Below are 13,571 nucleotides of genomic sequence, written 5' to 3'. Positions count from 1 at the left end.
GGTTTGCCCGTCCATCCATCTGTCCAACCAATGTTTCTGAGATCAGATATAATAGAGACATGAAATTTTCAGAATAGATTTGTACACAACAGCTAGATGATATTTCAGTCTGATTTCAAATAAAAATGCATTCAAATGTTAATTATAATTTTTATTATTACAAATCCAAAATCGTACATTATGCTATCCTGCTTTAACTGCCATTATCGCCACATCCAATATAGAAAGAAATAAGAAAACTCTTCAATGAACTTTAACCTATGTTTACAAAACACGCCGAATAAAAAACACTCTGTGCTCTTAAAACATGACTTTTCTTGCTTTAAGTTTTGAAAATTCAGTCACTAGTTCTTTTAGATCCAATTTCCCAGGTATTTCATGCTGTATTGACATTGTGGCAAGTCCAACAAGTCTCTCTTGCACCATTGTTGAATGCAGATATGTTTTTATCAATTTTAACTTTGAGAAGCTACGTTCCCCACTAGCTACGGAAACTGGCAAAGTTAAAAGAATGCATAGAGCTATAAAAATGTTTGGAAAACTGAGTTTATTTTCACAAACAAACTTCAGTACTTCTTCAGGAGTGGAATGTTTCTTAAGTCGTCTTGAAAAAGCCTGAAGCTCACTACACAAATCTGTAGCATCAATGTCTTTTGAATTTTCATGAGTCAATGCTGACTCCAGTTTTATACAAAATTCTCTTATCTGTTTTGCTGTTTTCTTTTGCAAGCTGTGGATATCATATAGAAAGCCAAATACTGACTCTAGCTGCTGCATCTGCTGAAATCTTTTGTCAACCGAGTGAATAGCAGTATCAAGGACTGCGAAGTAGAAATTCACTTTGAACCTTTGTTTTGGGTTCTGAATGGGTGTGTCTCATCCTTCATACAAAAACTGCTGTTTCTTTTGCCGAATGCGAACTGGCTCTGATTCAAATTTTGTCGGAAAGTCTATTTCTTCAGCGAGCTCGAGAGAATCTATCAGTGTTCTTTCAAACCCTTCATCACTTCTGAATTCCTCCAGAATATTTTTAGTTTGCTGCAGTTTTTGAATAGCAGAATGTATGTTCAAGTTCTTTTCCTGAAGCTGCTTACTAGCGAGGTTAATCTTAAAAAGGATATCATACCACAAAATGAGTGAAGTCACAAATTTGAACTTGGAAAGGCCATTTGCAAGAGCTTCTGCATCTGAACCTGCTGTATTGCCAGATGATCCAGTAAAGGTAGTATCATCAGAAATTTCAGTTAGGGCATCATAAATGTTTCCAAGTTCAGAGGGAAGAGGCTTCAAAGCATCAGTACGACTCTCCCATCTTGTCTGACTAAGTAGTTTCACAGTTAGAGAATTCACATGGCGAGTCAGAATCTCCCAACGGCGTGTTGAGCCTGAGAAAAACACATAAACACGTTGCACCAAGTCAAAGAAACTGCTTGCCTCCAAACAGCATCTAGCAGCGTCACTGACAACCAAATTCAGAGAATGTGCACTACAAGGAATGAAAAAGGCCCTAGGATTGATTTCCATCATTCTCCTTTGCACACCATTGTCTTTACCCTTCATATTACTCCCATTATCATAGCCAGCCACGTAAGTTTTCAACAGATAATGACATTGTTTCAAGTTCTTGTAGAATAGTTTCAGTCATAAATACTCCAGTCGTCTCCTTCAGTGGTACAAAACTCAAAAAATGTTCCTTTATGAGCACTTCAACATTATCTTCATCTGCAGACTTTTCTATATTTTAGATATATTATATCATATTTTTTTCCTAAGTAATGAAGCTGTGTTTCATGATCAGTTATTTTACGTAGATGCTCCTTCATGAATGGACCAAACAAAGCTAGGTAGTCAACAAATTTTAAAAAGTTTCCATTACCTGGCCTGTATAATTTTTCATTTCTACCACAGCCATGGAATGCCAAATTTTGCCCACCAAGAATTCTCACTAAAGCAATCAGACGCTCTAATATTTGTTGCCAATATTTCTTCTTTTTCCTTGGTCACATGTAAATTTTCTTCATCAATAGTTTTTCTTTTTTTCAATCCTAATTCAAGTTCTTTCCAATTTTGAAAACATTCCAAATGTTCTGTACTTCTTTCATGTGAAAAGAGAATTGAAGATATGTTTTTCCAGTCCTTTGAACCATTTTCAGTAAGTGATGTACCAACTGCTTGATTTCTAAACAACTTGCAGCAAAAGCAAAACACAGAGTCCTTCAACACTGAATATTGTAACCAGTTTCGATGAATTTCTTCCCCATTAATGAGTTTCCTCTTGTAATGCTGAGCAGAGAATTTTCTTTTATTTCCATCCTTAGGGAAGGGAAATTCATGAACTTGTTAGGTCCATGTTCCATGAGAATTTCCCGCACACTGTCATCACATCTGGGCCATGAAGCTGGGTCCCCATACTGTAACTTGTTTGTAAGTTCCTCATCCTTTCTTCCTTCTACTTAATTTACTTCAATTTCTGCATGTGTCTCTGAAGGTGAATAAATTTGTTCCACTTCCATATCAGTCTGATGCTATGAGCTGCCTTCATCTAGAAGTAAGTTTCCATCATCTTGAGTTTCCAAACTCGGCAGCTCTCCAACACCACTTTCTACAAGCCATTACCCTCTGATCCCACTGAGGGTTACCAAAAGAAACTACAGCATTTGCTCAAGAAACTCCCTGAAAAAGCACAAGAACAAATCCGCACAGACACACCCCTGGAACCCCAAATTCTATCTACTACCCAAGATCCATAAACCTGGAAATCCTGGGTGCCCCATCATCTCAGGCATTGGCACCCTGACAGCAGGATTGTCTGGCTATGTAGACTCCCTCCTCAGGCCCTATGCTACCAGCACTCCCAGCTATCTTCGAGACACCACTGACTTCCTGAGGAAACTACAATCCATCGGCAATCTTCCTGAAAACACCATCCTGGCCACTATGGATGTAGAAGCCCTCGACACCAACATTCCACACAAAGATGGACTACAAGCTGTCAGGAACACTATCCCCGATAATGTCACGGCAAACCTGGTGGCTGAACTTTGTGACTTTGTCCTCACCCATAACTATTTCACATTTGGGGACAATGTATACCTTCAAATCAGCGGCACTGCTATGGGTACCCGCATGGCCCCACAGTATGCCAACATTTTTATGGCCGACTTAGAACGTTTCCTCAGCTCTCGTCCCCTAATGCCCCTACTCTACTTGCGCTACATTGATGACATCTTCATCATCTGGACCCATGGAAAAGAAGCCCTTGAGGAATTCCACCATGATTTCAACAATTTCCATCCCACCATCAACCTCAGCCTGGACCAGTCCACACAGGAGATCCACTTCCTGGACACTACAGTGCTAATGAGCGATGGTCACATAAACATCACCCTATTCCGGAAACCTACTGACCGCTATTCCTACCTACATGCCTCCAGCATTCACCCAGACCACACCACACGATCCATTGTCTACAGCCATGCTCTACGATACAACCATATTTGCACCAACCCCTCAGACAGAGACAAACACCTACAAGATCTCTATCAAGCATTCTTACAACTACAATACCCACCTGCTGACGTGAAGAAACAGATTGACAGAGCCAGAAGAGTACCCAGAAGTCACCTACTACAGGACAGGCCCAACAAAGAAAATAACAGAACGCCACTAGCCATCACCTTCAGCCCCCAACTGAAACTCTCCAACGCATTATCAAGGATCTACAACCTATCCTGAAGGATGACCCATCACTCTCACAAATCTTGGGAGACAGGCCAATCCTTGCCTACAGACAGCCCCCCAACCTGAAGCAAATACTCACCAGCAACCACACACCACACAACAGAACCACTAACCCAGGAACCTATCCTTGCAACAAAGCCCATTGCCAACTGTGCCCACATATCTATTCAGGGGACACCATCATAGGGCCTAATCACATCAGCCACACTATCAGAGACTCATTCACCTGCACATCTACCAATGTGATATATGCCATCATATGCCAGCAATGCCCCTCTGCCATGTACATTGGGCAAACTGGACAGTCTCTACGTAAAAGAATAAATGGACACAAATCAGATGTCAAGAATTATAACATTCATAAACCAGTCGGAGAACACTTCAATCTCTCTGGTCACTCGATTTCTGATCTCAAAGTGGGTATCCTTCAACAAAAAACTTCGAAAACAGACTCCAACGAGAGACTGCTGAATTGGAATTAATTTGCAAATTGGATACAATTAACTTAGGCTTGAATAGAGACTGGGAGTGGTTGAGTCATTATACTAAGTGAAACTATTTCCCCTTATTTATTCCTCCCCCCTCCACACTGCTCCTCAGACGTTCTTGTTAACTCCTGGAAATGTGCTGGAAATGGCCCACCTTGATTATCACTTCAAAAGGTTTTCTCTCCCCCCACCCCACTCTCCTGCTGGCAATAGCTCATCTTAAGTGATCACTCTCCTTATAATGTATATTTTTTCATGGTCTGTGTGTATATAAAATCTCCTCACTGTACTTTCCACTTTATGCATCCGATGAAGTGAGCTGTAGCTCACAAAAGCTTATGCTCAAATAAATTGGTTAGTCTCTAAGGTGCCACAAGTACTCCTTTTCTTTTTGTGAATACAGACTAACACGGCTGCTACTCTGAAACCAAACTTTTTTTGTGGATGTGAGCTACCCTCCTCTCAAAGTAATATACCTTCATCTTGATGTCCAAACTGCTTCCATGCGGATGTGAGCTAACCTCCTCTCCAAGTTAAATTCCTTCATCTGGATGCTGTAAACTGCTTCCATCTTTATTTGGATTAAAGAGAAGATATTTCAGGAAGTATCCCTGCTGTTTTGCTTGGTTCTTTTCCTTCTCAGCCTTTCGTTTACAATACTCAGCTCCTCAAGGTTCTCTTTTTCCTCTTTCCGCCATGGGGCATTTGAATATTGTTATATACTGTGCTCCCGACTGCAAGCATGATAGCGTTAAGGATGGTTGTCACACCCACCACATGGTTGGTCATTTAAACCACATTGCAGCCATCCCAACACGTCTTTTCACTGCTTAAAGGTTCAGTGACTAGTAACATACACTCACATACCTATTAAAACAGTTAGTTACAGCATTTACACAGACACAAAATGATCTTTTTCAACGTTATAACCCGCCACCGGTTGTTTGGAAAGTAATCCCCTTCCTCACGGTTACCTGCCTGGAGTGTGACATCATCACTTTCATAGTCTAGTAAGCATTAAAGCTGTTACTTTTCTCTTATGGACCTTATTTATTACATGTGAACCAGTTATAAACAAAGAAAAGGGTTTTTTTTAAATTTGATATTTTTCCCTCAAATTTGGCATCCCATTTAACTTGGCACCCTAGGCAACCGCCTAGTTCATATATATAGACGGGCCGTCCCTGAATATACCTGCAAGATGTTCCCCTGTCCGCCACCTGGGGATACATGCCTGATGGGAGTTGGTTGCACATACATATTATATTTACATTAGTCATTTATTTTTAATCCAATGGTTCTAAAGCATCTGTTGTGAGATTTCAGCTTCAGACCTACAAAACAGGGCAATATGTTTTTGTAGGAGAGAGGCATTTTCTGTTTTAATTGATAAGTATACTTACCTCCCTTAAAACATGTTAAAGTATTATTAAAATTCATTCATTACAGACTTCAATTTATCATTTGGCTCCAACTTTAAGCTCTCATCACATTACATACATTATGAACACAAATCTTACCATAATACTAAATCTTAACAGACTTCCCACACATCCTTTCCAACCATCAGCATGGCTTCCATCTTAACTTCCTTCTTCAACTCCAGCTCAGTCCCCTGAGAGAGTAGGTACGTGTTTCAGTGCATTCTGAAGGTCATCAAATCCAGGCTCCGATCAACCAAGCAGAGAGTGCATTAGTGAACCATAGACTTTTCACAGTCACCTCCTGGCTATTATACCCAGTTCAACCGGGGGCTATTAGCTTGAGTGCCTGGAACAATAGCTATAATATGGGGAAAGAGTCAGTCTTACAAGGTGATGGGACCCAACATTTGGGGCTTTATAGGTTGAAATCAACACCTTAGACTTCACCAAGAAATAATTTCTTAACAAGGGTAGATCATGGATCACAGAAGTAATATGCTCCCAGGGTGAAACACTGCTTGCTTAACAAGCATATCAGCAGGTTCTGCACTATCATAATCCAATCATGAGATGACAAAAGCATGGATTCCCACAGTGATGTCCACACCAGAAAGAAAAGGACTCAACATTCTTGCCAAGCTCAGAGGAGAAAAAAGCATTTTTGGAAATTGCTGTTATCTGAGTAACCAGAAGCAGTTAGGGATCCAGCAAGATTCTTGTGTTGTGAACCTTAAACAAGCTGCAGATGCATCTCACTGATCCAGAGGTGCTGATATATTTTCCTCCATTTTGTTTCAGTTGTTTTTCTGAGCCCACAAGCATTATCTCAATGTTATCATGATTGGTGTCTCAGTCAGCTAGCCCTGGTCTATTTCCCAATTGTCGTTAGACACCTGGTAAGTCATTCCATCACAACAGACTGGTCCAATGAAATGAAGTTTGACAATTGGGTATCTTCAGCATACTGAACATACTGCAACCCGTACATCCTCAGTAACTGCCCTTGTGGACCAATCTCCATGTTAAACAAGAGGGAACAGAATGTGAGACCTGGGCATCTGCCCACTACCACCTCAGAGATCTCTCCAAAGAAAGAAGCAAAGCTTCTCAAGCGCAACCTCATTGCGTTCTGCGAGCTTCTTCAGGCAACTCGATGGCACCTTGCGGTCAGTGATGTTGAAGGCATCTTATAGATCGAGAAGAACCAACAAGGGCACTAGATCTTCATTCATTGCTATATGATCAATTATCAAGACTTCCACAGTTTCCATATTATAACAAGCCTAGAATCAATTGACTGGGACGAAACATACACCCAACACGGATGGAGTGATCCAAACCTCCACAATCTCTTTCCATCTCAGACTGCTACATCCCAAGTTCACAGCAGTATTGCCTCCCAGAGTCCAATGGAATCGGTGTGGTTCCATTGCACAGCAAAGACTAGGGGGCAGAATGACTGGAACTTTTGCAGGAGGCCCACACTTCTGCATGCTGCAGAGAGTAGCTCCACACAGATTGATTGCACTGCAAGGGCAGAGCGAGAATGGGCAGCAGGCCAGGGATGAGATGAGGCCAGTGTACCATTCCTCTCCTCTCTGAGGAAGAGTGCTGCAACAGAACAGCCACAAGGGCTACTGCAGCAGTGGCCTGAGAGAAGTTCTGCTACTCCACCATGGATTTGGAGGAAAGATGCCTCCCTCCCCAGCGCTTGCACAACTCCCCTATGAATACCCAAGTTACTCAGGCTGTGCACTGCGAATAGGATTTGGCATAAGGTAACACATGTAACATGTACCTAGAACTTTTTTTTAATGTTGACAACATTTGGAATAAAACAACAGAGGAAAATAAAAGAAAATAAGTTTCTACATCTGTTTTGTGAATTTTTTACCGGATTCTTTTTTATTTTAACCAGTTCTGCTATCCACAGTATCTTAAATACTTCCATTTGGACTACCCAAGGAAAGCCTTTCATGAAAGTATTCCTCTATATCCTCCTCTTCACTAATACATTTAGGGGTTTTTTTCATTTTATAGACAGTGATACCAATATAAGATTTAAATAAAACAACAATTCAGGACTTGCAGCTAATCAAATGCAAAAAGTCAGTAAATAAAAGTATTATAGGGTTATATGGTTCACATTTAAGAATTAAAGGTTTTGTCAATTGAATTCAAAGGGAGGTTGGAAGTGCAAGGAATGCACGATCAGGTACATTACTGCATACCCTGCACAGAGAACACTGGAGCCAAATTTGACCGAACAGCATCCCCTCAAATTATGCTTTCGAGATGGCAAAAAAATGGTGTAATTTCTATGCGGCCTTTGCTTGCTTAACACAAACACTGCATTATGCCAGAAGGTGCTTATTCTCTCTACTTGCTCAGCTAACTTGGGGACAAAATACCCTAACTGTACTCATGCAAGTAAACTCACTGGAGTCAATGGAACTATTTCTGAGAGTAAGCTAGACTCAGCCCAAAATTATTTCTGTGTGTAAGGCAAGCAGGATCTGGCTCTTGAATTACACTTAGTTCTCCCAAGCATTAGAGGGTACGCATCTGCCTGTTGTTTCTAATTGAGATAAACCCCCCTCAATACAAACATTCTCTCTCACACTCTCTCTCTCTCATTGCCCTTTAAGAAAACACAACTATCTCGGATAAATATGTCATGTTGTTTAAACCCTGCCAAGCGGAGCTTCCTATAATACTTTTCTCCCTGGCTGGCTACATATATGAAGTTTATTAATGGATGGGTTGCTACTGATTCTGACACAAGGCTATTGGGCAGGGGAAGACAGCTCCCTTGCCAGGAATGTGCAAACCAACCCCAGTGTCCCAGCAGCAGCAGCCTCCCAAGAAGCCAAACTCCTTCCCTGCTGCTACTTTCATGTTGCTGTGTTACACAAATGTATGAGATTTTTTAAACTCTTCCATCCCATTTCAAATCGTTCAGATTTTTCCCCATCTGGACCCAATTTGCAAAGCCCTGAATTACCCATGAATCCATCTGAGGGCTGAATGCAGGGCTTGGGAAGGGGGGCTGGAGGAGCAATTTGGTCAGTTAGTAAGAAATAGTGGGCAGCAGTTCTAAGCCAGTGCCTGGGATACAGGGACCCCTCATGCTTAAACAGCTGTCAGGGGTAGAATTTAAAGCGACAGGATACAGAGCAGGATCTTTACTTCAGCTTAAACCCAGAGACAATCCTGTAGTACCCAGTGTGTCTGGACTTTTAAAAAACAAAAGTCATTTAAACCACAATTATTATTATTATAGTATTATTTGCATTAGTGTAGCGCTCAAACTAGCTGAACACCACAAGTTTTGGACACAATTAGGTAAACTTCAGTTTGTGCTGTTGTACTACTTTAACAAATGCATTTGCATTTATCTAGCATTAAGATCCCTCTACAATTCTGTTTAATCCCACAGTAAAAAATCTGTTACCTTAGATTTAAGGTTGCTAAAGGGGAAATCCGACCAACGCAATCACTAAAGATCAAGAAGATCCTGAATTAAGACAATTTACATTCATATGCCTTAATAACAAAACATCACTCAAAGATCCCTCACCTCCACAACAAACTCCCTTGCACTTGCAACATATAACTAGTCACAGTGTACACATCAAATGCCTTCATTGTTCACTCAGACTTACAAGCAACCTTAACTCTGACCACAACTAGGTTAACACATAAACTTGACAGATGACATGCTCTGGTAAAGTCTATAATGTTATTTTTATATGAAAAAGTATGAAATCATAAAGTTGTATGTTATCGTGCTGCACAGAGGAATCTGATGTGTGCACAGTGGTAGTTATATGTTGCAAATGCAAGTGAAGTTGTGGAAGTAAGCAGGCATCACAAGATAGGTTACCTGACCTCATGATCTCCTTCATTTTAAGTAATTCAGAAACCTAAGCTGTAAGCAAAGGTTTTTGTTTGTTAGTGAGAATTTTCCAGGTTTTTAATAAATACTATATATGTCAACTCCGATAGTTATTCACACAGCAAGCTGTCATCATTGACAAGCAGCAACCACCACAGAGCCACAATCCATACACACCCTCTTGGACCCTTGCATACAGCCCAGATTGCCTCCAGGCTCCCCACCCCACACAACTTCACTGTCCCCCACAGGCCCCAGCCTTTCAGTCCTGGTAACATATAACCCCGTCCAGGCTGGGCTTCCCACTGAAAAACAGAATGTCCTAGGGAATTAGGAGGGCATAGGGAGGGGCAGGTAGTGTGGATGGATTGTGCATGGAAAGGGGCATGAGGCTGGGGGGTATAGGCGCTGGAGGGGACAGCTGGACAAGGGAGGATGTAGAGAGCATACAGGAAAGCAGGCATGGACAGCGGCATCGGGATAATCTGTCGGGATTATGGGAGTGGCTGTTGGGAAGGGGACAACGGAGGAGGGGGATTTGGGCTGTGCAGGTGGAGAAGCGGGCTTGAGCTAGGAGCTGGGGGAGCAGAGTTTAGAGGAACTGTGCAATGACAAACCACAGGGGGCTCATCAAAGAGCTCAGCGCTAGGGAACCAGGGAGTTCTCCGCTTCCCCCACCACGCTCCCCACAGCGCCCTGCTCCCCCTCGGTGCTGCTGGGGTCCCCCTTATGCTGCCGCACGCTGAGTGGCCAAGGGGGGTAGGGGGAGCAGGGCTGTGGGGGGACCGAGCCCGCGGGGCAGGGTCTGTGCCGGGGGAGCCGCACTCCACCGAGCCCTCAGCGCTGCCTGGGAGGGCTCGGCGGTGCTCCAAGGCAGCGGGGCCGGGGAGCTGAACGGGAGCCTGCACCGGCCGCCGGCAAAGCAAGGACGCCACGCTCACAGCCCTGAGGGGCCCTGCGCGCCCCCACTCAGCCCGCTTCCCCCTTCAATTCCCGCGGCGCCTCCCAAAGGCTCCCCTCCACCCCCCAGTACCTCTCCCCAGCCCCGCTATGGCCCCCGGCAGGTGTGCCAGGGAGCAGCAGCACCACGCTCGGCCGCGTCTCCGCCTGACCTCTTCCAGGGCCGCGCCCTCCTCCGCCGGCGCCCCCGGTGCCCCCGCCATGCCTGCCGCCCAGCCCCTCCGCTCCCCGGGCCCAGCAGAGCCGGGGGCAGCAGCAGCGAGCGCAGCTGCTTTCCCCTGCAGCACGCCGGGGGCTCCCAGCGGGCGCGGGCGGCGGCTGAGTGCGAGCACCCCGCGCGGTGCGCTGGGGTCCTGATTTCCATCGGCAGCACCCCCAAGATCAAAACCGTCCCAGCCCCCGCCCGCCTAGCTGGGCTGGCCCGGGCATGAACGTGCAAGGGAGCTCGGGCGCCGTGGTGACTGGGTCTCCGGGGACGGGGCATCTCCAAGGCGGGCTCGCCGATGCTGCGCCTGCCACCGTCGGTGCACGCTTGCGCTACCCGTATGCCAGCAAAGCGCACTGGCTCCTCGGGAGCGAGCGTGTCAAACACGGAGCCTCAAGCCCACCGCCGGGCTGTGAAACGGGCAAGTCACAGCCTGCCGTGCCCGTGCGGCTCACTGCGCCGGCCACCACCCGCCCCGCCAAAGCGGTTCGTTCCAGACACGGGGCCAGCAGACGCTTCCGCACGACATGAACGAGGCGGGCGGCCCGGTGGGACGCGGCTCCGTTGCGAAGGAGAAACGGAGCGAAGTCAAACTGCGCCCGGCCGGAGTGATCAGATCGGATTCATTGCCTTGATCTCAACCCCTCCTTACGTGTTTAAACAACACAAAGTTGTGTTTGTAACGCGCCCTTCCCGGCCAGGCATCTGCCCCACCCCACCCCCAAACCTCCCCCCTCGGACCCCGTCTCCTCCTGCCCGCTCTTCGGAGAGACTGTCACTACGATGCACCAGAAGAAAGCACTTGTACCTATGTTTTGCCACCCGGGTCTCTGGCATCATTTGCATGTAAACATGTGGGGGGGGGAAGCCTCCTATATGGGCTGCCGTCCCTCCCCATACAAGTATTCGAGGGCGTCGTTGCAACTCCCCTGTCGCGGCGGCGAACTGCTGATCTGGGACCTTTCCGCGCCCCCCCCCCCCCCGCTCTTCGCCAGGAGGCTGCAGGCGTCACAAACGTTATTACGAACCGGTTCGTGTCTGCAGACTCTTTAAATAGCCACTAGCCCGAGTAATCAATCTTAGCCTGAACAGGCGAGGGGGGCTGCAGCTACGGACGAGCAGCTCCCCCTACAAGTGCGTCGGCAAAAAACTACTTGAGCATATCCTCGAGTCTAAAAATAACGCCAGGGTCTGCCCTATTGGGGAGCAAGGCAAAATACCACTTCCCCTTAGTTCCCTCACTTTATTGCCCGCTCTCCATCAGCAGCAGTTCACCAGCGAGTGACAACAAAATCAGCCACCGCGGTCTCCCCGGCCCCGGAGGCAAAGCCCGTCTGTCCCTGCGGGGTTCACAGCCCCAGCAGCAGCTCCTGCACGGCTGTTGTGTCCTCGGGAGGAGAAGGAAGCTGCGGCCAAACACACGCACTCAGTCATCTCTTTATCAACCCCTTGCCCCAACCTCCTCGCTTCGTAACTCCGGAAACCCCCTAAACTGCTACCCAGCATTTCGAGGCTCTCTCCTGACTAGGCTAACCCGAGACTCGCGAGCACCGTTCCTCCGTCTCCCACCCTGGAGAACGCGCCGAGCGCAGAATTCTTCCCTCCAGTGGGGAAATCTCAAGCCCAGGAGCTGGCAGTTCGGGGGTTTGGTTTGGTTCGGTTTTTAAGATTCGTGGATCTCGTAACTCATTTCGGAAGGGGGAGGGAGACCTGAAAGTCGCTAAGTCCGCGAAGCCTGTTTTAGCCGGCAGAGGGAAAAGTGCCAATAAACTTTTCCTTCTGCGCGGCTTGATGGCTTTAACATAAACCGTCTGTAGACCCGCTGGCAGAAGGCCTTTTAAACGGGGCATTTGACAAATTGCAAAGACAAGGGGAACGCGTAGCTCCAAAATAAACCGCCTGCCCTGCTCACAGACACTGACGAGACGTACGCTGTGTGTGCAGCGAGCTATCAAACCCCCCCCCCCAGCTCAACACACACACATACACCCACACCCTTGACTGCTGGGCTCTTACTTACGTTTTTGCTGTGGGAGAGATGCTTCCACTCCTTGTCCTTTTTGCTCCTAAATGCATTTGTCTGCATTTGTCCGAGCAGCGAAGATCTAACCGAAAACAGAAGCCAGCTCCAAACCGCTCAAGGTTCAGGTACTGTCCATGAAATCACCCCAGAGCGGAGGTCCCTTCCGAGCTCTTGGCAAGCCCTAGCGCGTCCCCCGCATGGTGAAGGGGCGTGACTTGGGGTTTCACTCTCAAGGGAGTCAGGGAGAGGATGGCATCAATATAAACCGGAGCGGAGCGCTCGGCTTCACACGTGGTTCGGAGACAGGAGCCTTTGCAAGTACAGCAGAGCCCTGCATTGGACTCGACGATCCGCTGCGGGGATGGGGCGGGCCGGGAGGGGACCTGCGGAGAAATCCTTGGCCGTGGTGAAGAAACAGTGCCCAGGTCACCAGAGCCTTTGCAAAGCGCCCGAGATGTCTAGTGGCGATGCACTGGCGCGCAGCCTTGAGCGCAGCCTGCCTCTGGCTGGGGAGCAGAGCCGCCAGCCGACCCAAGGCAAACCCTCCCCACCCGCGCTCGGTGTTAAATTTCACCGCTCCCTGATTTGCGATTACATCATCAAACCCGCCTCACCCCCGCCCGCCCTGGCCAAGCCGCGCAGAGCCCCGCAGAGCGCGCGCCTGGCCCGAGGCGGGGCGCACGCGGTCTCTGGGTTCCCGCCTGGGGAGGGAGCTGCCGCCGCAGCCGCCCCGCTCGGCCGCAGCACTGTCTGCAAGTTCTAGCAGCCGCCTGCTGCATCGGCTGTCCTGGGAGCCCTGCACCTCTTGGAGGGCCAGAAGCGCCGCGCAGCC

At 47.1% G+C, this 13,571-nt stretch overlaps 1 protein-coding gene across 2 annotated transcripts in view; it reads right to left on the bottom strand.

Annotated features, from left to right (window-relative positions):
* The window catches only part of COL24A1 (collagen type XXIV alpha 1 chain), a 242,558-nt gene extending 229,303 nt beyond the window's left edge, over positions 1-13,255 (bottom strand). Inside the window, exon 1 of one of the 2 annotated variants that reach the window (XR_014712726.1) lies at positions 12,737-13,255. Coding sequence is in view for 1 of the 2 variants with exons in the window: in XM_084637175.1 (XP_084493301.1) it covers positions 12,737-12,792 (56 nt within the window). In the remaining variant the exon portion in view is untranslated. The remainder of the gene's footprint in view (positions 1-12,736) is intronic. The other variant, XM_084637175.1, reaches the window with a different exon arrangement.
* Positions 13,256-13,571: the final 316 nt, after the last annotated feature.

This window comes from Lepidochelys olivacea (genome assembly GCF_965140295.1).
Source record: "Lepidochelys olivacea isolate rLepOli2 genome assembly, chromosome: 8".
Taxonomy (NCBI): domain Eukaryota; kingdom Metazoa; phylum Chordata; order Testudines; family Cheloniidae; genus Lepidochelys; species Lepidochelys olivacea.
The sequence above is the reverse complement of the archived record's forward strand: the minus strand, read 5'-3'. Positions and strand labels throughout refer to the sequence as shown.